Source organism: Parasteatoda tepidariorum, chromosome 11 (genome assembly GCF_982258835.1).
Source record: "Parasteatoda tepidariorum strain Cologne lab strain chromosome 11, Ptep-v5.0, whole genome shotgun sequence".
Taxonomy (NCBI): Eukaryota; Metazoa; Arthropoda; class Arachnida; order Araneae; family Theridiidae; genus Parasteatoda; species Parasteatoda tepidariorum.
This window is the reverse complement of record NC_141765.1, coordinates 19,192,508-19,218,632: the sequence shown is the minus strand read 5'-3', so window position 1 is coordinate 19,218,632 and position 26,125 is coordinate 19,192,508. Positions and strand designations below refer to the sequence as shown.

Here is a 26,125-nt window from a genome sequence, read left to right as displayed (position 1 = left end):
ATAAGAATTAGTTTATTTTTATTTGTGTCAGATTTAGCTTAAAACATTGTCTGATCAGCTTACGGGCCTGTGGTTCTCTTCACTAAGGGACCATCTGGAATCGATTTTGATGTTCTAGTATTCCGTGATCGGGTGGATCTGAAAATCTATGCTATATGTTACTTACCTGGTAAGATAAAAAAAAAATTTAAAAAAAAAAAAAAACACTCAGAGGGTAAAGATTTTCGTTAATTTCGCCATGAACTTCACCACAAACTATTTTGCACAGATAAGTTTAACACATTATTAGAACGATTTGAAAATATTGGCGATCGAAAGGCGAAATGCATATGCTACCAAGGGGGCAATGTCGAAAAATTAAAGTTATTTTCAACCCTTGTACATGTATATTTTCTAAAAATGTAACGCTTATTCCAACCCGTTTCAAGTAAATCTCGTGATGCAAAAAAATCTAAAGAAAAAAAAACACAAAATGTCATCTGGATGTCATTTAATAAAAAAGACTCCATTAATACTAAAACTAAGCAAACTTAGAAAAGAAATACGTAATAACAACTCCAAGCTGTAACCTTAAAACGGCAGGTCTTCATAGAATTTCGAACTGTTCCAAAATTATTATTTATAATTTACAATTTTAGCTCCACTATTACGTTTCCTTTTGCGTCTTTTGCACAAAATTAATTTATTTAAAAAAGTTTCTAAAAATATTTCTAAGCATTTTATAAGCATTTTTAGAAAATATAAAGCATATTTTTTCACATGAAACCAGCTTCAAATGAATCCAATGGCGAAAACAATTAGAAAAAAAATCAGCAAAGTGATCGTCAGATAGCATATCAAACTATAGCATCTGATAGAGTTATGAAATCCAAATCTAAAAAACATTTTTTTCCCATTCGCATCTAGCAGATTACAGACCTGTTATTAACTCGTGAGTGTACTTAACACCAAAGGTGTGTACTTCAGTTCACACAAAAAAAGAATAAATATTAATAATAGTAAAATAAATAAATAAAAATCATTCTGTTTTATGTTGTTGTTTTTTTCTTAATGATTTGTTATTCGCTAGCCAAGTGTTAATTTGAAAGTGGAGTGGAATTTATGTGGAGTGACCTAGAATATGCTAATTAATTGGTGCTGACGATACTTTATGTTACGAAATTTGACATAGAAATGAACTTTCTCGGGGTGAACAGACCCTTTTTTTAGATGCATTTAGATTTTTGATCGTCAAGTGAACGAAGTAATAGCTGCAATCTGGAAAATTTGGTCCCAATAGATGGGTAGTCAACATCTGGGAAATCCCTTTTCTTCTTATCAGGACAGGGGTCGAAATTTTGGGCCTCTCAATGTTAATTTCACTTTTTACTTTTTTGCTATATCTCGGGAACGTTTTAAATGAATCAAAAACTTTTTGAGCACAATAATAAAATTCATTTTTTCCAAAGGTGTAATAAATAGTTCTTACTAATAATTCTCAAATTTTTATGATAAGTTTATTTACTGATGGTCAAAATTTTTTGGTTGCAGGGTGTTTAAATTTTTACTCCATTTTAAACTAAATAGTTGTAAATATGCGAAGTACAAAATATGAACGAAATCCCTTCAGTAGTTCTCGCGAAATGAAAGTTAACCCTTTGCACTTCGATGTCCCCTTAGAGGCACCATCAGCAGTCACCACTTTAAAATTAAGAAATTTTATACCGTAATAATTCGTAACCACATTATTTTTAAAACTTTAAAATTGTATGACAATAGTATATTGTGAATTTTAAATGCTATAGTGCTGATATTAAATCAAACAGCATTTAAAAATAAGCGGAGTGCAAAGGGTAAAATAAACGGTTTGTTGAAATTTTATTATCCAGAAAATATTTTACCAATTTTATTATTTTTTATTACTTTTTTTTAAATTTACAATTGCGTAGTTTAAAATTGTGTAAGAACTTGGGTACCTTACAATTCAAAAAGTTTTCACCCATTATTAATTAAAATAATAAATAGTTATCAAAAATTATTTTTTAAGCGGGATAATCTTTGGATAAACGAAATTTATTGTTGCATGCAACAATGTTTCGATACGCTTAAAATTTTACTGAAATATTGCAAAATACGCAAAAATTGAAATTGATATGAAAAGTCCGATATTATATTATCCAGATTGCGGCAGCAACCCATATTTTGATTAATAAAAATCCACATCAGTCAAAAAAAAGTTTTGTTTATTAAAAGAGAGTACCTTTTTTTAACTGATTTCGTAGCTTAAAATATGGTATGCATCTATTAATTAACATATTTAAGATCATTCCTTTGAATAATTAAGACTGATACTTAGTTCGTGAAATTCCGATATATATATATATATATATATATATATATATATATATATATATATATATATATATATATATATATATATATATATATATATATATATATATATGGGTCATTCTCACTGAAAAGGTATAAATAATCTAAAACATTTTCTTAAATTAGAGTAATTAAAAAAGTGATAAAAATTACATAAATGCCTTTATTTATTTTTGTTATATGTCCTTATAATAATGGTCAAGTTTTCTATTTTATTTTTCAGAAGATTTAAAATATTTTAAATTCTGCCTTGTCCACGGAGGAGATGTTATAGTCAACGGAGGAGACATTTTATGCTATAAAATATAAAATGTCAATGAAGACTAATTTATTAATTATTGGGTACAACTGATATGAGTTTAACATTAATAAGTAAATAATAAAATATTTCATTATTAGAGATAGAGCTACTTCCGATTAATCATGCTGCTATGAAAGGAAACATCCATTTTTAACCTAGGTGTACAATTTTTTTAAGTAACTCTTACTGAATATTAATAAATTAAAATGTAAAGACTATTGAAATAAAAATTCAGACTCCACATGAAAGTTAAGTGTTGAGGGCACTCTTTTATGAACATTTTATGCAAGTTAAACATACTGTCATCCAAATAACGTTTTTGTTTTTTCTCTTTTCTTCTTGTTATTGTTTCTTTTTTCCCTGGGCACAAACGGCTTGCTCTATCAATTTCTAGAAATTTAAGTACATTTAATCACGATTATTCTGTTAAATCTCTTTCTGATACAGATTTTAAAGTTTCTTGCTTTTTTTTTTTTTTTTTTTTTTTTTTTTACTTTTTTCAAACAGTATAGGGTTTTCTTTTAATTTCTGTCTAGCTTGTCTCATACTAAGTTTTTTCTGTTCCCTTCTCTTTTTCATTTGAACATTTGGTTGCTTTCCTTTCCTTTCCTACATTTTGGTTTTGCCATTTTTTTCCTAAAATTTGAAGAGAAAAAAAATATTAAACATCACAGAAATTATTTAGAAAAATTGCCAATATTTACTTTTCCGATGAGGAAAAGTTAAACTTAATTTATTTTCTTTAAAAATATAAACAAATTAACACATTTGTTCCATTTTAAAAAATATCAATTAAAAGAAAATAGTTTTTTAATTATTAAAATTGTATTATTCTAACACATTGTCTCTTCCATTGACTGTGTCTTCTCCTCCATGGACTTGTTATGTCCACGGAGGAGACAAAAACTAGTTCTTGAATTTTTCTGATTTTTAATTTTAAAGTTACAAAAATGGGGCAGTTCTTTTCATTAAATATACTATTTTTGCAATCTAAAATTCATCTATCAAAAATAAAATAATTTTCTCTTACCTTCTTTATGATGTCCACGGAGTATACGGTGAGAACTTTGCCAAACCCCAGTTGAACACAACAATCCAAAACTGACACTCTTCTCTAAGAGAACAAAAACAACTGATAGTTAACATTAGAAAATGGAATGGTTATCCCTCCCAGCAGCTGTCTTATAGGAATTTCGCATATGCTGCCCTTTATCGCATATTTACCGAACTATATTAATTGTCCATGGAGGGAGATTTCATTTTTGATGGACAAAGCTTACTAGTCATTTATGTTATAAAAATAATTTTTTCTTAAAAAAAGTACTAAATAAAAAGTTACTATAAACATTTAACTAGGTAAAACTACAAAAATCATTAAAATAACATTTAAATTGTTTAACAGCCATTAAAAATTACTTTGTGTTACAGACGTAGGGACGTCCACGGAGGGGATTTTGAAGTTATGTTTATTAAAAAATAAGAATGAAATATTAAATACATTTAGCAGAAAAGCATATGATTTGTTAGCAATATAATCCCTGGATTTTTTTCCTCTCTGTTACCATTATAGTATTAATTTTTTTCTGTTAAGTTGGAAAAAAGGGTCTCGTGGCTCTCCGGATGTACAGTGCGTAGAAAAAAAAGAAGAAAAAACTGACCACTCTGAATAACTTTTGATCTATTGGTCGGATTTTCACGTTCTAGGACTCAATTTTAATGCTTCGAGAGGGTAACCTTATTTATGCTAATTGATAAGTGCAGCCAATATTTTAAGTTGCGAAATCAGTCACAAAAACGTACTTTCTCTGAATAAACATACCTTTTTTTGGCGGATTCGGATTTGTGACCCCCAAAATATAGGGGCTAGCAGCAGTCTAATGGTTCCAACGCTTTCTTTTTAGATGGGATAATTTAAAATATTCTACTAAAAGTAACATATTGTAAAAAAAAAGTTTTTAATAGAATAGAATAATTGTTTGGTTTAGATTACGCTCCAAAGTTTGGACCCCTTAATGTCAATTTTACTTTTGCTGTAATAATCTCACTATAACTCGAGAAATTTTTAAACGAATTGAAAAACTTTTGCACACAATTGTAAAATTCGTTTATCTAAAGATAATTCGCTGCAAAAAAAACTTTTATTAAATATTTATTGTTTTTTATTATTTTATTCAATAGTGGTTGAAAAAATTTTATATTGTAAGGTATACAAATTTTTGCATCATTTAAAAAAATATAATTTTAAAAGGCAAAATACAAAATTAGATAAAAATCGATCAAATAGTTCCTGAGAAATCGAATTTTAAATATCTGACTTTTTTAAGATTCAAGTTCTCAGGAACTATTGAACCGATTTTGCTCAAGTTTCGTATTTTGTCAAGCAAAATTATATTCTTTAAAATGATCCAAAAATTTGCATACCTTACATTTTAAAATTTTCTCGACCATTATTAAATAAAATAATAAATATTTGCAAAATTTATTTCTTAGATTCAATTATTTTTGGATAAACAAATTTTATAAATTGTGTGCAAAAATTTTTCAATTCGCTTTGAAAGTTCTCCAGATATGGTAAAAAGTAAAATTAACATGAAGGGGCTCAAACTTTGGATCGCTCTCCTGACAAAACTATGGGGACCATATTTCCCAGATTGCGGGTATCCACTATATTTTTGGGGTCAGAAATCCGTCGAAAAAAGGCATGTTTATTCAGCGAAAGTACGTTTTTGTGTCTTATTTCGTAACTTAAAAAATTGTCTGTTCTAACTTATTAACGTATTTGAGATCACCCCCTCAAATCATTAAGGTTGAGTCCTAGAACATGAAGATCCGATCATTGGATCAAAAGTTATTCATTGTGGTCCGTTTTTATAATGCGCACTGTATATATTATAGATGTAATATGTGTTTTATGACATACAGTTTTTGTTTTAGAAGAATATTGAAATATTTATACCAGAGTAATAAAAAATTTCCAATGACTACACTTACTTTCTTTCAGAAATTTGATTCAGAAACTCAATACTAACATAAATATACCAATTTCTTGTCCTATTATGTCCTTTTTGTTAAGCTGGGCTTTTTCTTTTCAAGTAGCAGTGTAGACTCCAATTTTAAATAGAATAAAAGTACAAGCGAAAATATTACTTGTTACGTTAAAAAATAAAAGGTTTTATGATTTTTTTCAAAATGAAATAGACATTTGTTTTATAACACATCAGATGACAAAACAAAAATTTGAAATTATTGGATAAAAATTTAGAACTGAAAAAGATATCACTGCTTATATTATCATAATTTTAAAAAAGTTCACTGCAAAAGAAACGGGGCAGGCCGAAAAGATTACTCACTGAGAGTTCTGAACTAAGTAATCGACGGCATGTTTAATAAACTCGATCAAATTTCAATTCAGTATAACCGTACCGCTGCAAAATCTAGCTTAGTTAAATCTGGTAATATGACAACCGCTTGAGTTTTTAAATTAGCCACTCAACTTGTGCCCAAGAAATTAGAAAAATTGAAAGTAGTGCATGAGGAATCATCCTCTGCTATTATATGACCATTCAGTCTTGAAAAAGCGCTTTTAGTAGATGTTGAGTTGACGGAAAATGTTTGAAATAAAACAATGCCACATAGAGCGAAAAAGAGAGGTACTGATATTTTTCCACTGTACCATATTGTAGCAGAAGCAAATAAGATCCTACAGTAATAAGCTGCCTGCTCTTGCTGGATCTTCGTGCAGTGGGCAAGAAAAGAAAAAAAAAAGATACCACCCTCAATAACTTTCGTTCTAATGATCGGATTTTTACGTATTAATTGTCAAATTTAATGGTTTCTGGGTGTGACTTCAAATATGGTAATTGATTAGCGCTAACTATTAATTAAGTTAGGAAATCAGACACAAAAACGCACGTTCTCTGAGTAAACGTGTGTTTTTTTTTTTTTTTTTGCATATTTGGATTCCTGACCCTCATAATAGGGGGGGGGCAGACAAAATTTCATAAAGATGTATCATAAATTTAGGGGGTAATAAGATATATATATTAGATGATAGTCCAACAAAAACAGCCAAGCAAAGTCGACACCGCAAATGAATATTTTGAGATAACCTATAGACTAATTCAAGAGAGAAATACTTAACTTCACTTAATTTAATTTAATTTATGATTTCCTAAGCAACCAAGTTCAGACTATAAAAAAGAAAATTGAAATAATGTTCTGTGATTGCTCGGAGAAGTTTATTTATTAATAGTTAATAGAAAATATCTCGTGAGTTTCTAGGCAATAGACAACTTTTCAGCTGATTTCTGACCAAAAAGCAAAGATTTTTTTTTTTTTTTTAAAGACTTCTTTTCTTTTCTTCTTTGAAAAGAAAATTTGAATCGATTTATATATTGTTTATGGTTTTCTAATCCTTTAGAATTTGAATACATGAACTTTTTATCTGACATTATTTAGGTTTTTTATGTTGCTTTTACTTAATATAAACGAGGATTCCAGACTAAAATCAAATTTACATAATAATTTATTATAACAGTATAAATTTTATTGATAATCATTTTTACAGCTTTGATCGAATCTTCTAGGAATCTTCTGAATGTTAAGTGACATTTTAAAAACATTGAAGTATGTCATGTCTAAGAATAACATATTGAAATAATATGTTGCATATTGTATGATTCATTGTATAAAAAATCGTTTCATTCCCCCAGAAACTTATTCTGTAACTTATTTTCGCAAATTCACCATAAAATGCTACACAACATGCTCTTCAATTACGATAAGCTACATTTATCACCAAACACCGCTACTATAACTTCTTAGTTTTCTTATATATATCTGATATGATGCTCTTTTTTAAACAGAGTTCGAATTGGAAGATATTGAAAGGTGGCACAAAAACTTAAATGATAAAAAATTCAATTTCATTAACTCAAAATATCTGGTCTCAAAATTTTAATTTTAAAGTTAAAGATAACTACATAGTTACAATATTGATGCTATTGTTCTCTTACTTTTTTAAAGACCACATGAATCCTGGTAAAATATTAAAATGCATATGTTTACTTTTACGAGCATAAAATTCTTATTAAAATAATGATCAAGACCCAAATGTAAGACAGTATAGTTGGTGATAAAGACTTCTCTGGCTTCAAAATGTATTAAGATTGAAAGAAAAGTCGACATGTTTCGAACGTTCAAATATAAGCGCCTATTCTCAAGACTCGCCAGGCGGGATTGACTAGTGACGTTAATTATTAAACACTTAAAACATGTCTACTTCTATTTATCATCTATTATTTTTTAAATCAGTTGGGTTTTTATCTTTTCGATTCAGTTTATTGGGATTATTCATTTAGTAACACAGTATATTAAATTACTTCACGCGATATTAAAATAAGTTTATATAAGATAAAGGCATAAATCTTAGATTGAAAACATAATAATTAGTCACTGCTTTCCAAAGAAATCAATGCAGTACATTTTTTTTAACTGCTAGCCGTAATAATATTTTTTAAATGCATAAAAGAATTCCTTTTACAATTGAAATTTCAAAAGTTGAATGTGAAAATGGAATGTCCCCTAGCACCAGGAGTCAAAATTAAATAGTTACAAGGATAGATATTTCAAACAAGTTAGCGTTTCTGTCCTACTCGAAGTTGTTTGAAAATGCATTTTTTATTTATCGATTCCAAAGTTTATTCTACATATTATTTAGGGTATACTTTAGGCGTACTTTTATCGAGTTTATTCTTACACCCTTATTTGGTTAAAATTATTAAATAATTTGCATAAAATAAATTATTCAAGCAATATGATTCAATAAATTTATGGTATAATAGTAAACGGGGCTTCCATAGCATATCCTTAACCTTGATACTGCTTTCATTAAATTAATGGAATATGTTCAGATAAATAATAATAAATTTTTTCTCGTTTAACTTTCAAGGAATAATATGTTTCGTCCAAACAGATTTCAATTCTGGAAATGACGAAATTATTGAGTAAGTTCCTAAGTTGGAGCACTATCATTCTTATCCTCTTATGACAAAATATAGGAAAAAATAGTATTCACAATTTCTATAAAAAGTATGTTTAACTTCACTCTGCGTATTTTTTTATTACATTTTTGAAATCAGATGATGATTCTAATATTGCGCAACTTCGGAATCTTTTTGCAAGTTTCAATTTTTAGTACTTGCTGTTTAACGAAATAAGGCATTTTCCTAATAACAAATTATGTTATAATAATATCTTAGGAATTGTGCTAAAGTTAAAAAATAATTTTAACAAAATAAAAAAATTTCAACTTTTTTTTTAAAGAGCAGCATTTTTAAAGTTAACGGAGTAATATATAAGTTTATACGTCAAAATAAAATTGCAGTTTCAATTTGTTTATTTAAAAAACAAAGCAAAAAGTTGTGGTTTTTTGAGTTGCACTAATATGTATTTACTTTTCACAAACCGGAAAAATCGGAAACAATAGGTAAAGTAAATAAATAAATAGTTGGCTTGTTCAATCTTAGAGGAAAGGGTGCACTTATTTACTACGATTAGTCAGACGCTTTGCACTGAGTAATTTTAACATAAAAAATATTCTTAAAATCTTATCAGCTAACTGGCTATAGTGCTGAGATTGGAAAAAAATTTAGTAATAACTTTCAACGAGTGTAAATCTAAAAAAAATAAATAAATAAACTTTAAGTACCGATAAAAATTAAATGAAATAGTTAAGCATATTATCGGTAAAAAAACCTAGGTGGTAACATAAAGAAGGAGTAAAAAAATATAATGAAATAATTAGTTGAATAGTCTGTGAATCACAAGAGGCCAAGCAGTTAAAAATTTAGTTTCATAATTAAGATGTTTGGTCGACATTTAAGATATTGAGATATTTTAAGACGCTTAAAAATTTTGACTACGCATTAAAACAACTCTTTATGTTCGATATCTTTATACTCCTTGTAGTGACTTATAAAACATCAACACTATTTTAGATAATGAATGTTAAAATCACAAGCAACAATCAAAAACAGAAAATAATTTATCTTCATTTTTCGAAAAAATAGTATGCTTAGTAAATAGTCAGCTGTTTTGCATCGAATAACTTTAAACAGTAGAATGTTTTTAATTTCTCAACAAGATTTTATTCTCAGCAAACACGCAAAAATTCTAAGTTTTCTTTTAATAAAAGCTTGGAATAATTTAATTTACGTTTTCCTTTAAACTAAAATTTCTTTTTAAAGTACTAAGAAATTGATTAGTATATTAATGACAAAAAAAGTAAAATTTCCTACGTTAACTGTGGTTACATAATATAATTACAAGAAGTTACCTATGAATTCCTAAAGAGCATCAAAAATTCTCAAAATTAAGTGTTCATTCACTGGTAAGAACTGTTCTTTCACTTGGTTGTCTTACTACTTATTATTTGAATCACCAAAAGATTAAAACGATATTATGCAAGTTCGCTAAATTTTGTTTACATAATTTGCATTTAATAGCAAATATGTTGGCGCTGTCATTTAGCTAAAATGACAAATTTTTAAATTTTTATGATTTTTTTAAAGGCAAGTTAAGCTTAAGTGTTCCTTCACTGGTTAGTTTACCTTATTTATCAAAATAGTTATTTTTTTATAAATTTAAAAATTATTTCTCTAGAATTTAAAGCTTGCAATTCTAGAATGTTGCTTCATAAAAAATAAAAAAAAGTTGCTTCATAAAAAATGAAAACTTTTCTTTTCATTTTTTAATCTTTTTTAAACATATTTTTCAAGATAATTTTCACAAAATAATAATAGGATTCACAAAACAACTTTTCTTCAAAATAGATTCTTCAGTATAGTAAACTTGCAGAGCCTAAGACTAAAAATTAAATTCTTTTAAACTTCAATTAAATAAATGAACTATAAACTAAGAATGAAATATAAACTAAGGAAATAAAATGTGACGAAATGTAAACTAAGTTGTTAAAAATAGAACGTAGTAGGTAGAAAAGTTATGCTAACTTCCATTGTAAATGACTTAAGGCTAGATACGAAAACTGAGCTGAGATGAAAAATAAACACCAGACAAAACCCCTGATTTGATATCAATCCTTGCCGTCATTCATCTTCTGAAAGGGGGTTCTTGTGCGAAAATTATTTGATCTAGGCATATTAAGAAAATGATTATATTTTATCTCTAAAGTACATGTATTGTAAAAATAAAATTTCCCAATCGGATAATAATCCTTTTCATTTTTCACCCCATAGCCTTACTATCATTTCACACAAGTGCACCACATCTAATGTGTACACTTTTATGAACAATCAACATGAAATATAAAACCTTTATTTCAATTTTATTTGAATTTATATCTTACAACAGTATTATAACTAACTCCCTTTTAGAGCTTGTAATTTTATTCTTAACATTGCTATTATGTACGACACAGCTTTTTTGTTTATCGACGAATTCAACAAGAAGTGATAGTAGAAATGTAATTAAAAAACAAGTAAATATGTAAGTTGAATTCCAAGCGTAACAGAGGGGAAATCACACAAGTATTTTATTCTAAAAAATATATTAAATATTTTTGAAAACAGAAATTCTACTAGAATATGCTACTTTAGGGTGCAATGTTTAATTAATTGGCATAGAATAATTAAAGAGCCTCCTAATTAAATTGCACGTTAATTAAGTGTAGTTGTACCAGAGGGGACAAATAAAATCCTACATTTTTGACATGCACTATTATTTGTGCTAAATTCTGTTATTTGGACCATCCTAAACATTATCTGCAAATTTTTTTTAAATTATCACATTTCAAGGTAAAATAAATTATTATAAGACTTTTAAAATTCCAACCCCCCTTTTTTTAAGTCCAAATAATGCATCGTAACAGAGAAGACATGAATTTTAACAGAGGGGATGCCTTACAAATTTGACAAAAAGTTAAAAGGAAATATCAGTGTTAAAAGTGACTATTCGGTTATTTAAAGTTTTTAGTTGACAGCACTGCTATAATTGAAGCCCGTGCCACTGGTTTGTAGTTATATTTGTTTAAAAGTTTTTCTTTTACCAGACCCTGTTTAAAAAAAAACAAGTGCATTGTTTGTTTCCTTCTCAATTTCACTTATTGGGCAACAAAATTAACTACCCAATTTTTTCCTAGAACTTTTTACACTTGCAAAACTATCCATAGCAACATCAAAAGAATCCCAGTGTTTTAAATGGTGAGTGGTGCACATTAAATATGTCGGGTTCCAAAATCCTCCAAGTTCCCAAAACAAATCATTACCTTAAGGGGTACTGACCGAGGAGTTCCCTCGTCTTCTTGATTGGGTTCAAAATTACAAGGCTACTTAGTCAGATAGGTAGCCGTAAACATTGGTAGCCGTAAACTCAAATTTGGGTCAGCTGTTCAACGACGGTTATAAAATAAAAAGCCAATTGAGCGATTGTCGCAAGTCTCTATATTTAGTAATTCTATGTAATTATTAGGCAAACAACTGTGATTTTAATAGAAAATTCACATTTTCGTGAATGGCACATACATATTTTATACGGTGCTTTAACTATGCATTAAATATGGATAGGTCGTAGTACGGCAAAACTTAGATTTGCCAATTTTTATGCTTGGATGCCCCTGATTTGATACTTGATATGCTTCCAATAAGGTGCACATTTGGCTTTGTGGACTTTCTGTCCATTTTCTTAGACAACCATGCACTCAGCTCCACCAGAAGTCTGGTAAGAAAGTTTATCAGATGAGTAGAAATTTATTACAAGTATTTTTTGTTTCATCAGAAACTTTGTTACTAGACTGTTTCCTATGTTTTGGTAGTAAGGTTACAGAGTATGCATAGAACAGTACAACATTTTCTTGGAGATACAGGTAATCCACGGTTGGCTTTTTTAATAGCTTTTCCCAATGCCTAAGGAACATATATGGCAACGTTACTTTTAAAAAGTAACGAGTAAAAGTACAAGTATTTTTAAAAAAAGTAGCGAGTAAAAAGTAAAAAGTTCTTATTTTAAAAAGTAACGAGTAAAAAGTACAAGTAAAAGCACAAGTACTAAGCAAAAAAGTAACGATTTAAAAGTACATTTCTAGGAAATCGAAAATTCAAAGTAACCTAAAATTTTATTGAATAATATTCTTATGTTCTTTAATGTTTTTGCAAAATTGTTGTTACTTATTTAATTATCTTTAATTTTGAAAGTTATGGACATTAATTTATTTCTAAATTCGGAAGAATATTATAATATAATTTTATAATATAATCGTATAATATAATTTTAAAATCAAATATAATTTTAATATCAAACTTTTTATGGATTTGCACGAAAAAGAAATTTTATCTATTGATTTTAATTTTTAGTTTATTATTTTTATTTATTTAAATTACCCTTGATTTAAAATTGTTTTACTCTATAGAAACTCGTTTTAAAAGTACAAACATAAACAAGACAAACACGGGTTTCAGATAGCTTTGTGATCCTTGAGCTAGTAAATGAATATAATTGAATATGCAGTATAATGTGAAATTAATAAATAATTAAATATGCAGTATAATGTGAAACAGAACAGTCTACAGTTTTATTTGTAACAATGGCTAATGCTGAAGTCATGCGAGAAAATCATTTTCCGAACATGTCTGCCTAACGGAATAATTAAAATTTGTAAATGAATTTTAGTATCAGCGGCTTAATTAATACCTTCAAGTTTTCAAGAGTTAAAATAGTAATTATAATAGTTTTCAATAGCACAAATAGTTCTGAAGTTCTTAGAGATTTGACTGGGCGTTGTTTGACAAGGTCAGACATAAACATAATTTTAGTAAAAAATGTACTAGGTAAAAATGTATTTAGTAAAAAATGTATTAAGACAAAAATGGATTATTAGTGAGTTCAAAAAGAAAATTGAAAAACGGAATAACAAAATCCAACATTTTTTATTTAAAATATATTAAATAAATGCATAAAACTCGAAAATGAATGAAAATAACTTGCTAATTAATATTTTCATTCATTTTGCAAAATAATTGCATTTCGAAAGTGGTGTCACTGAGTCTGCTGCGAGAATTTCTCAGAACGTGCTTAGCCACGCTGAATAAGCGCTCCACGGGAGCACTAGAAGGTACTGCAGTATTATATTTCACATATAATTTTTTTACGATTGGATATCGACTCAAAATGATATGCTTTCGGTTTCGACATTTGAGCTCATGTATGCCATAAATTCTTCTGTCGCTGGTGATTGGCATGATGTTTTCAGCTTTAGATAATTTAAAATCCCTGGGTTTTTTTTCTGTTACGTTATTAGTTATAGCAGGGTGCTCAGCTTGGACAATTCTTTCCAATTTTTTTGTAGCCTCCTCCCTAGCTTTTTCTCTCAACCAATTAAATTTGATTCAAGGTACCAGACCTGCAGCAAACAATAAATCATCCTGCGATTTCACATCGCAAAACCTTTCGCGCACGCCATCAAAAAGAGCTTTGTTTAAAGGTTTACAAACTGTTGTTTTAATAATGTTACTATGAAGCTCTTCTTCAAAAGAGCCGTCTTTTCCCTTTCAGGAATGACAATTTTGAAAGGTCAACACGAAGTTAGCTGTGAATGCACATATATTGCACATTAATTTCATAAATTAAAAAAACATAAGTATTTTTTTTAATAATTTTTTTTTTTTTTAGAGAGCTTACCGAGTTTTAGAAAAAAGTAACGATTTCATTCGACATTTCCGTTACAAATACTTGTACTTTTTCCCTAAAAAAGTAACGAAAGTACAAGTAAAAGTACTACATTTAAAAAGTAACGAAGTACAAGTAAAAGTACGTACTTTTTACTTGTACCGGCGGTACAAGTAACGAAAGTAAAAGTACTGCCATATATGCTAAGGAGTATTATAAAGAGAATATCCTTCCTGAATTTCTATTGCTTGTATCAGTGCCTCTTTATTTTTCCTCTGTCTTCTTTTTTTTCAATTTATTTATTTCTCTGTTAAGGTTTTTTTTTTTCAAAATACTTCAGTTATCATGAATTTTCGTTTTATGTTCTATATCTTTCTTCTTACAAATATCTTTCTTTTTGGAACATTCTAGTTCTATATTCTCTCATTCTTTCTGCTGCTGTTTTCCCCCATACTGATAACTCACTTAAAAAACTTTTAATTATAAACTAAACGCACTATTAAATGAAAATGGCACAGTTTTGTATAAAAAGTGCGCTCTAATAGTGGATGAACTGGTTTAAACTAGTTGAATCAAGATGCATTAGCACTTGTTTACATTCCTAGAATTCCTTTTTAATGGTCAACCTATCAATATTGTGTAACTGAGGGGACATTTAGTTTTGTCCTCTCTGTTACATGTGAAACTTTAAAATTTTCAAAATATAACATTACATGATTGTACTAATAGACTTTATTGTAAAAACCAAATATTAAGTTGAAAAGTTTTTTGTGTAATGAATAAAATAAACTTAAATGAAACAATTGTAACAGAGGGGACAGTATATATTTGAGATAATTTTTGACTTAAAAAATAAGGAAAAAAAAATTTCTTTGACAGTAATCACTGCATAATTAGACTCAGGAACAATTTATTTTACAATATAAATCAACAATATGTAAAATCGTAATATTCTCAATAACTTATTCTTCTTTAAAATAGAAAGTTTTTTTGGTAGAATAAGTCAAAATCATGAATGCTGTCTATTTATGATAAATTTTACTATAATCATGCATGACTCCAAAAAATAACGTTTGAATTCATAAATTACCACAAATTTCCTTTAAATGGTACCAATTACAAAGATATTGCTTAAACTTTTAAAATTCACTACCGGTTTCAGTTGCCATGGAATTCGACATTACATTAATTAAGAAATGGTCACTGGAATTTATTTTCTTCGCTCTATGCAAATAATATCTCCTAAGTTGAAAATAGTATATCAATAGACTTAGATGTATGTGCATGATTCTGAAAACAATGTATAATTAAGTTCCATATGGAACAAAAGTTTATTACTTACAAAATAAAGAAATCGGGAAACGAGATATGAATGATAAGCAAACACTACCCCATCCTATCGATGCCAAAAAATTGCGAAGTCAGAAAACACCTCAACTAATCAGAAAATATAGTATGCTTGACTTCAAACCACTTCTGTGAAGAGAACGGAATTCAATACCCATACGTCACCGAACAGGATAAATCTTGTCCGAGCTTCATCCTATAGCTCCCACGCTTTGTAATCAGTATCCATAAAAGTCTATTGACACTTTTGAATTCAACTCCTAATTTGAAAATAAAGCAAGTTATTATCAATATTACAGTATCAAATAATAAAATGAATTATTTGCAGTGGAAAAATTCCTATTATGCGTTTCTTCGATTTAAAATAATTCCTTTGAAATTTTTCTTAGAAAAATAATTCACAAAGCATAAAGAAAGCATAGATATTATTGATAACATAATGTAAATATGTTGTTATTTATTTTCTAACAGAAAATAATGCTAATTTAATATTCTTCTGTTCATATGATTAAGATTAAGTACATTTATATTTAATATAAAAACTAATTTATTATAGTTGATTTTGATAGCATTAAAAACTTTAAAAGGGGAATACATTTATTAAATAAATGTAAATTTATTAATTTATGTAAATAAAATTATGATTGAATACTGTAGAAATATTATTAATATTTATTTATTTTTTTTAAATTAGAAGAAAAGTTTTTTTCATAAACAAAAATAAATTAATATTTCTTAAATATCTATATTAATACGTATTGGAACCTTTGAATTATAGCAAAACTAAAGATGACTGCCTTTTAATTTATTAATATATTTATTTTAATAAGAATGTGATTGAATAATCACCTTAGATTAATTATTATATACTAAGTTTTTAATTAAATAATATTTTTTTCATAAAAAAAATTATATTTCTTAAATATCTATATTAATACATGTTGGAGCTCTTATAAAAATAGCAAAACTAAATGTAGGCGCAACCAAAGGCGTCTGTTAAGTTTCACAACTAAGAACCATTCATTGCTAATATCATATTTATTTTTGTCCATTAGTGTAATTGCGTAATAGATTAATTAAAGTATAGATTAATTAATTACGTTATAAATTACGTACTAGAGTAATAATTTCATAGATTAATAAATTACGTATTAGATTAATTAATTCATATTTTAATTAATTACGTAATAGTTTTCTGCATTAAAAGCAGGTGGCGTTAAATTAAACGAATTCTCACATGAATAATGAAACTAATATATGTTGACATTATTAAAAAGTAATAAAATGAAACTAAATATAAAAAACGAAACTAAATTACAGAAACCAAAACTGGGGCGAAATTAGCAATCAAGCAGAAATGATCAACTTCCGGTTGATGGCATAATTTCCGGGTAGAAATCCGGGTAGAAATAAGCAACTCTTAACGCTCTATCATGAAGTCACTTCCGTCGCATGGATACGGCTATTACTACTTACACTGCATTTTCAACAACTATAGCGATATGTTTCGTTAATGTGTTTATTATTTTCCTTTCTTTCTTTTTTTTCTATAAATATGTATGGTTCACCCCATTTAAAATGGACAGATTTTTATGTGCAGATTTGCATGTTACAGATTTTAATTTTTTAGTGAAAAAGTACGTTATAATGAAGGACTAAAGGAATTTTTTCAAATTTTTTGGATCAATGTGACGATTAGGGAGATTCTTTAAAATTTGATTCAGTTTAAATAAGTAGCGTAATTAAAGAAGGGGATTTATGCTTTTTTAACGTCTATATAGCTTTTTTTTAAATTTATGAGCCAATATTTTTAATTTTGGTGTCATTCGTAAGAAATAATTGAGAACTACGTAATTTAGTTATTAAATAATATAAGTGTCATTAAATCTCAATTTTTAGCCTTCCATTTTTTCCGAATATCCTACTTTTAACCATTAAATAATCAAGAGGGCGTTTTTTGCTTTCCTCATAAAAAAAAGGAAAAGTGGTTTTTAGCCAAAATTTTTAAATATTTTTTTATTGCTCAAAACCAATTCCTTAACCTCAATCTTTCTCATAATAACGAATATCTTATTTTTAAACAAAGAAGTTAAAAAAAATATGCATAAAAAAAAAGAGTTTTTTTTTTGTTTTTTTGTTTCTGCTCACTAAAAAATAACAAATAGTTTTTAGCCAAAATAATTCAATATATTTTCTTGCATAAAATAAGGTTTCTTGACCTTAAGTTTTTTCTCATGATGCTAAATGCAATATTTTCAGCAAAAGAAAAAAATTAAGAAGGTATGTTTTTGTTTTGATTGCCTCCGGGAATTTTATTATTTTATCGTAAAAAAGTTGCGAAAACGGTTTTTATTATTTTTAAAAACCGAAAATAAGAAAAAATCATTTTTTTTTTAATGCAAAAAGTAAAATATTTAACTGTATAAGAAAAAAAAATATCGAGGCGAAAAGTTTCTGTGCTGTAAAAAATCTTAAATTATTTTGCTAAAAATCACTTTTAATTTCTTAAAGAGAAAATAACTATAGATTTTTGCACAGAATATGACTTTTTACATTAGAAGAGGAAATTTTCTCTAAAAATTAATTAAATTAAATTAAATTTAATTTAGGCTGAAAATAACTTTTTATTCTCTAATGGAAAAAACATAAAATACCCTCTTAATCTGTATATATCAAAAACCATGATATTTAACATAATGAGGAAAACAATTAAAGGTAAAAACAGTAATTTACCTGTAGAAATTTTTTAAAACATGCACAAACATTTCTCTTAAAGAATTACTTCAATAAAAGTATTTCCGTGGTGGTTCAGAGCGTTCTCCTACCAAGGAGGTGAATCCCTGCGACCGGGTTCGAATTCCAGCGATTGCTTGTCGATACGAATTCCGCACCCGGCTCGCACCGACCCCAAAGCTGACGTAAAATATCCTCAGTGTTAGATGGATCATGGGTTGGCGTCTCCTTGCCGTTAAGCTAACCATGGGAGGGCTTCGCGGTTTTCCTCGCCATGAAGGCAAATACTGGTTAGTTCCATAAAAAAGTCCTCCATGAAGGCGAATTTCTCCCAACACTTGATCCAGGAGTTCCCTAGTCTTCTGGAATGAGTTCAAAATTGCAAGGCTACGGAGTTGAGCATTAGTTGTCACAAACCCAAAAAAATGAGGTCGGCTGTTAAAAACCAACGATTATTATACCAACGATGGTTATAAAATAAAATAAAATATTTGATTACTATATTTATTTTCATAATTTTGATAAATTAATTTTATAGTTCTCACGTTTATCTTTCTGATAATACTAAAAACAAGAAAATTGGTTCATAAATAAAAAAAAATATAGATGCTGAGAACTTAGGACAAATGTTCTCTAGTTACGCCATTATGTGAAATTATGTCAAATTATGTCAAATTGTCAATTTAAAGTGTCCCACTAAACGTAGTATTAATTCAAGAAATTTGAAGCAAAAAAAATTACTCAAGTCCTTTTTATCCATGACAAGGTTGACAATGAGATTATATATATATATATATATATATATATATATATATATATATATATATATATATATATATATATATATATATATATATATATATATATATATATATATATATATATATATATATATATATATATATATACAATCCTTTTCTTGATAACTAACAAATCAAGCGTGCAATACTGCAGTAGGGATGCACCATAAAAAACTCTTTATTTACTCTTTTTACGTGTTTCTGTTTTCAAATTCGTGTTTCGCTCCATTCGTGTTTCTGTTTTCAAGTTTTTGAATTCTGGTAATCCCATTGCGAAAATCTTTTAAATAATTCCTGAAAAAATCCGGCACATGTAAGTTCATTTGAATTTGCTACTCGCTTTATAGATTCCGTTTTGTGCTGTGTTCTGTATTTTCTTTACATTTTATTTTCTGTATTTTGGATGATATATTTTTTAACTAATGAGTTCCATTTAGTTAAAAAAAATTTACGTGCTACTCACACTATCGTATTGATATATTTTGCTTTGTTAGAAAGCACTCCTTTTTGAGGAAATAATCGTGTGAGCTGATGAAGAGATTATATTATTTTCATTTTTTTCTCTTCCAGCCATTTATTATATATTTCTTATATTCTTTATTTTAATCTTTATTACTTTCCATGTTTTCTTTTTAACTTACAACTAATTTTTAACTTATTTTATGAATTTTACATATATATATATATATATATATATATATATATATATATATATATATATATAACGTCTCCCTTCATTCTTAGAAATATGATAATTTTAATCTTGCCATTTAATGATGATAATGAACAAAACTTAGTACATGTAATTTGCGTCCATTCAAAACCTATGAAGTTTTAGTTCGAATAGATTCGATTAAATAGATTTTCCTGGAAATACTTCCTTTAATGACTGTACTTTATTCTGAACATTTCGTAAACAGAATTTCCAACGTAGGGAATATAAGAAAAAGTAATTTTAGCAACTCAGAAAAATTTTAGTTTATGAGCTATAGAAATAAGTATGAGTTTTTAAATTTTGTACATTTTTTTGCATTCAAAATTTTGCAATAAAATATTTGTCACAGGGAGACTGTAATAATTAAAAGGGAAGAAACACTTTCTTTGATTTTATTATTATATCATAATTCATCATAGTAAATTTAATCCTAAGAGTTCAAATTGATATTTCCCTTTAATAATTAAAATACGACTCAATTTACATTGAATCAAAAAAGTACCGAAATGAAAATAATTGCTAAAAGAAATAAAACAAAATTTCGCACACAAGGAACGATGTTTCCTTCAAATACTGTTTTGTGTTTGCATGGACGTGATGAAATTTTTAACTTCCTTGGAATTTTAGCAAAACTTCAAAGGCATGTACAGCGGGCAAAAGAAAACGGACTATCCTAAATAACTTTCGATCTAATGATTGGATTTTCGCTTTCTAGAACTCACTGGTTTAAGGGGGTGATTTCAAGTAGGCTAATTAATAAGTGCCGACGATATTTTAAGTTATTAGAACAGACATAAAAACCTACTTTCTCTGAATAAACATATCTTTTTTTCAATGGATTTGGATTTCTGACCCTTAAAATGTAGGAGGTTGTCGCAACCTGGGGAATATTGTTCCCATAGTTTGGTCAGGAGAGTGAGTCAAAGCTTGGACCCCTTAAATAACAGTCGAAAAAGTTTTGAATTATAAGGCATACAATTTTTGCATCATTTTAGAGAATGCATTTATATATAGCGAAGCACTAAATTTGAGCAAAATCGGTCTAACAGTTCCTGAGAAATTCGGAGTTTCAAAAACGTCAGATACTTAAAATTCGATTTCTCAAAAACTATTTGCCCAATTTTGCTTCAATTTTGTAGTTTCTACTTAAAATTACATTCCTTAAAATGATGTGAAAAATTGTATACCTAACAATTCAAAATTTTTTCGACTATTTTCAATGAAAATAATAAAAATTAAAAAAAATGTACTGAAGCTTATTTTTTGCAAGTTATCTTTATATAAACGAATTCCATAATTGTGTGTAAAATAATTTTTAATTAGCTTAAAAGCTCTTGACATATAACGAATTATGAGTAAATTAAAATTCACATCAAGGTGTTTAAACTTTGGAGCGCTCTCCTGACAAAACTATGGAGACCATATTTCCTAAATTGCAGCTACCCACTATATTTTGGGGGTCGGAATTCCTAATCCGTTGAAAAAAAAGGTATGTTTATTCAAAGAAAGTAAGTTTTTGTGCCTGATTACAGAACTTAAAATATTATCTGCACTAATTAATTAGCATATTTCAGGTCATCCCCCCGAGCCATTAAGATCGAGTCATAGAACGTAAAGATCTGATCATTAGGTCAAAAGTTATTCAGGATGGTCCATTTTTTGCGTACTACATAATTAAAGTTTTTGTTGCTGGTAAGATCTTTTTTATTGTTCAGATTTAATTTTTTTTATTAATTCAACGCTAAAACCTGAGTTCTGAAAAATCAAAATTAAATTTAAAAGAACTTATTAAAAATTTTGTAAGCAATAAAAAGTTCTAGATTCAACGAAAATTACATTAGTAGCTACACGACTACTTACTATAAAATTAAGTAAATTTGAAATGAATTTCTTCTTCGAATCATCCTCAAGGATGTTTCCCAGACAGTCGCCAAAAGCCCATTGTGCAGCTCTAGTGCGACGTAAATAAAGTACCTACCATCCTGAACTAAATTTCAGGAATTATCGAGACTGCGAGTATGAAATACTCTGTTTTCTGAAAACGTTGTTGACAATTTATGGTGGCTAATTTTATTATTATGCTCGTCAATTCAAAACACGCTAAATTTTTCTCCTTCTATACAGCTTTAACTTATGTTTTCTAAACAAAGTTATTTAATGTGAAATCCTGTAAATAAATTTAAAAAATCTTTGTTGTGTTCCCACTAAGATATTTTTTAATTTTAGTGTTTAATAAATAACATTAAAAATCATAACTAAACTTCATACTTTTGTATCCTTGTCAAAAAAAAAATTCAAAACCTTGATAGTTTCTAAAAACAAATTTTTAGCTCAGTTTTTATTTTTTAAATATTTTTGAATTTCTTTTCTCGCTTTTTTTCGATTGGTTAAAAATAACAATTGCATTTTTGTAATACTAAAATGTAAAATTAGTTTTCAAGAAACCCTTCTACTTTATTTAAAGATTTTTCCTTTTTTTTTTCTTTTTAGATTATATTAATTATTTTATTTTATTTCCATCTTTTTTCAAATTTAAAAGTGACTTGCTACTCAAAAATGTCGAGAATTGATACTAAGAAAAACATAAAAGGAGAAACATAAAAGAAATTTAAAAAAATTATTAAATTTTTTTTTTATTTTACTGCAGTTTTTACATTATTTTATTTATATATTTATTATTTCTTTTAGTAACGTAGATGAAGAATTCTTAATAATAATTAGATGCTGGTGAACATTAAAATTGTGGTAGTAAAAGCAACCAATTTATTGAGTTTTGTAATGCTCAAAATAACAACAGGTTCTTTTTTTATCTCCTCATTTTCTTTTTTTCTTCTTTTTCTTTGTAAATTATTCTCATATGTATTGTTAATAATTTTTTTTTTTATTTTATTTCAAAAAAATATCTGAAGTTAACGAGAAAAGCAGCAAAAATGGTCCGATATCAAAAGACAACTTTTTTGAAAAATAAAATTAGTTTCAAATTATTTTTTAAATATTTTGCTCGAACTTCAATTGCCACATTTCTGGTATTATTAAGAACAAAATAGCCACAGAAATTTTACTCGAGATCTTTTCCCTTATATAAAAATGTACAACTTACTTTACAATTTTTTTTCAATACATATGTTTTTTTCAATACATTTTGAACAACACTTATTAAAAATATCATAATAATGTCGATACAAGTGTAAGAATTATAATCGGAAATTGGAATTATATATATTTCATCATAGCAAAAAACCTTTACGAGAAAAATTTAATACTATAAAAAGAAAGAAATAGAATGCAATATCAATAACCTCAACATTTTCAAGTATAGCATAGATTTTAAAAGAGGAAACTTTATTTTAAATATTTTTAAGAAAGATATGGTTGTGCAGAATGACAAAACCTGTTTGATAGCAGATAAAAACTTAAAGATTCTTTAAAGAATCGTTTTTCAACTACCTTTTTTGTTTCCGCAAACAAACAGAGTTTGGTGCTTCGTATACTCGGTGAATTTCGATATAAATTCTAATACGTAAACTCGAATTCATTCACTCAGCGAAATTTTTTAATTCGGGACCCCTAATAATTTTGTAATTCTCGATAAGGATTCTATTAGTGAATATTAAGGGTGGTCGTTCAGAAACACCATATTTGTGTGACTTATTTAAAAGGAAAAAAAAAGAAGAGGTCGAGAGAAAATTACAAAATATGCAACAACAACAAAATCTAACTACTATTGAACTACAACTGATCAACTACTGAAAAATTACTCCAATGCTAGAAAGAATTCATTAGAATTGTAAGAAGTTTTAAATAAGCGTTTTTATTTTGAGATAACTTAAGATAGTAAAGGAACAATATGTGAATTGTGGCTATTCTACCAAAGAGCTTAGAGATGAATATTAAAATATAATCGAGATCTATATTTAGGCGATTCCTGGCTAAATTTGTTTTAAACTACCATATGCGTTCTAGTTATATAATGAAACGAGAATTTAAGGAAAAACGCATGCGCGCCAACCAACTGTTGATTTCGCTCCGCCTCCTTCATCCAGATAGGTGGAGGAGAGTTTTATCTTCTTACTTTCTTTAGATTCCGATCACGAGGGAAGAAATTTTTGCTTTCTCCACTGAGTTAAAATGCTTCCTATTCAAATAACTTTATTTTAATTTATGTGACAATAAAAATTACCCCTTCTGATTCTTGGTAAAAAAACGCTTCAATTCAAAAATGTCTGTAAATAGTACTGAGATCAAACAAGAAAAAATATGGAAAAAAAATTTGTGTGGTGAAAGTGCAAAAAAAGTGTCACGAAAAAATCCTTGGGGCTCTAAATCTTACTCGGAACTCATTACCGAAGCGATTGTATCTGCAAAAAATAAAAGGATGACTTTATCGGAAATTTATGAATACATTATTCGCAATGTCCCTTATTTTCACGACAAAGGGGACAGCAAGAGCTCCTGTGGCTGGAAGGTTAGTAAATATTTTTCTAACTTATTTTTAAGGCATGAATTTTATTATGTACTCTTTTCCGAGAAATATACTTTCCTAAAAAATTTCGATCCTATAGTTTGATTTGACTTTCTACATCCTCTATAAGGAAAATTATCACTGAGTGAAAATCTTTTCTTTTTGCATATTCCGTTGAATAATATTCTGTTAAGAACTAAATATAGTGTTGTAAATTAATTTAATAAGTTATTTTCGTTTGTAATTTAGTTTCCATTTAAACTTATTAAATTAATTTACAGCATATTGTGATAGCATGCATATTGTGATGGAATTAAATTTCACAAGTTATTTTCGTTTGTAATTTAGTTTCCATTTAAACTTGCGAAATTTAATTCCATCGCAATATGCATTTCAAGATAGCAATAACTGAATAAAAAAACGCTTATTTTTACGAAAAATTATACATGCGATAAATATTGGAAAAATAAAAAAGAATGCTCCTCTTTTCCCTCGGAAAAAATGGGGCTTCTGGTCATCTTTTTCTATCAATGTTTTTTTCTTATAATGTTACATTTGACTGTATTTTTCTTTTGTAAAAATGCCGGCAATTAGTGTGCCTGTACTTGGTACCGTAAAATACATTTCCACAGTAAAATTTTACCGAACAAAAAATCTGATATACTAACTTTTTGTAGTAATATTTTTTGCAAAAATACTGTATCACAGTAATTAAATAAATATTACTGTGAAGCATGCAGTATAAAATTTTACGATAAATTTGGATTTTATGATAAAAGGAAATTTACACAGATTTTGCTTTCACAGTGGCAATGCAAGTTACTGTATTTTTTTACTGTGTTTATAGTATTGTTTGCAATGAAAATAAACTTAAAAAATACATATTTGTAGACAATTAGAATTTGAAATGATATTTTAAGCATTCTTAAGAAATATTTGCTATTTCTTACGTCCTGTTATTCTTAATGACAGATTTATGTAAGTTTAATTTTTTTAAAAGAATACTTAAAAAAACTCTTAAACTGCAAAACATTAAAAGAAATTTAAATGATTATTACGAGGAGTTTAACTATAAACTATAGTATTAACTGCATAACTCTATAAAATTACTAGTCCCGCAGTGGACTGGTCGTTAAGACACGGTTCCCAGCAGATCACCGAAGTCAAGCATCACTGGCTACGGTCAGTGTGCGGGTGGGTGACCACTTGGATCAGTCTGCGTAGGGCCCGAGGGTGTGCGGTATTGGTCCTCGTTAAACTGTGCTACCGTAAAGTGCTCGACTTCGCGCAGGTCATCGGGCTACCGAAGCGGGGGTGCCATCCCTTCCGCAGAGGATCAAAATTGTGATGGCATGTCTTCGGATCATCCTCCGGGATGTTTCCCAGACCGTCGCCAATAACCCATTGTGCAGCTCTAGTGCGACGTAAAGTAACAACAACATAAAATTACTAGAATAATGCTTATAATAAAGCTATTCTAAATTATTATTATTTTCGTGTTTTTCCCCTACCTATCCCGTTTTCTAGTGGACTGAGTTTAATTACAATTTAACAATAATTTCTCTCCCTCTCATTTAAACTTAAATAGATGCTAATTAGTTAAGTAGATACTTACTGAATTAAAGATCTAACTTTATTGAATAATTACACTTTATTGAGCCGTTCTTATAGAAACAAATTTTAGATTCTAAAGCAGCACAATTCTAAAAATTAATTAG

At 27.8% G+C, this 26,125-nt stretch overlaps 1 protein-coding gene across 1 annotated transcript in view; it reads left to right on the top strand.

Moving 5' to 3' along the window:
- The first annotated feature begins 24,015 nt into the window (after positions 1-24,015).
- LOC107451009 (uncharacterized) overlaps positions 24,016-26,125 on the top strand; it is a 30,978-nt gene continuing 28,868 nt past the window's right edge. Inside the window, exon 1 of the mRNA XM_016066961.4 lies at positions 24,016-24,410. Coding sequence (XP_015922447.3) covers positions 24,165-24,410 — 246 coding nt within the window. The 5' untranslated portion in view covers positions 24,016-24,164. The remainder of the gene's footprint in view (positions 24,411-26,125) is intronic.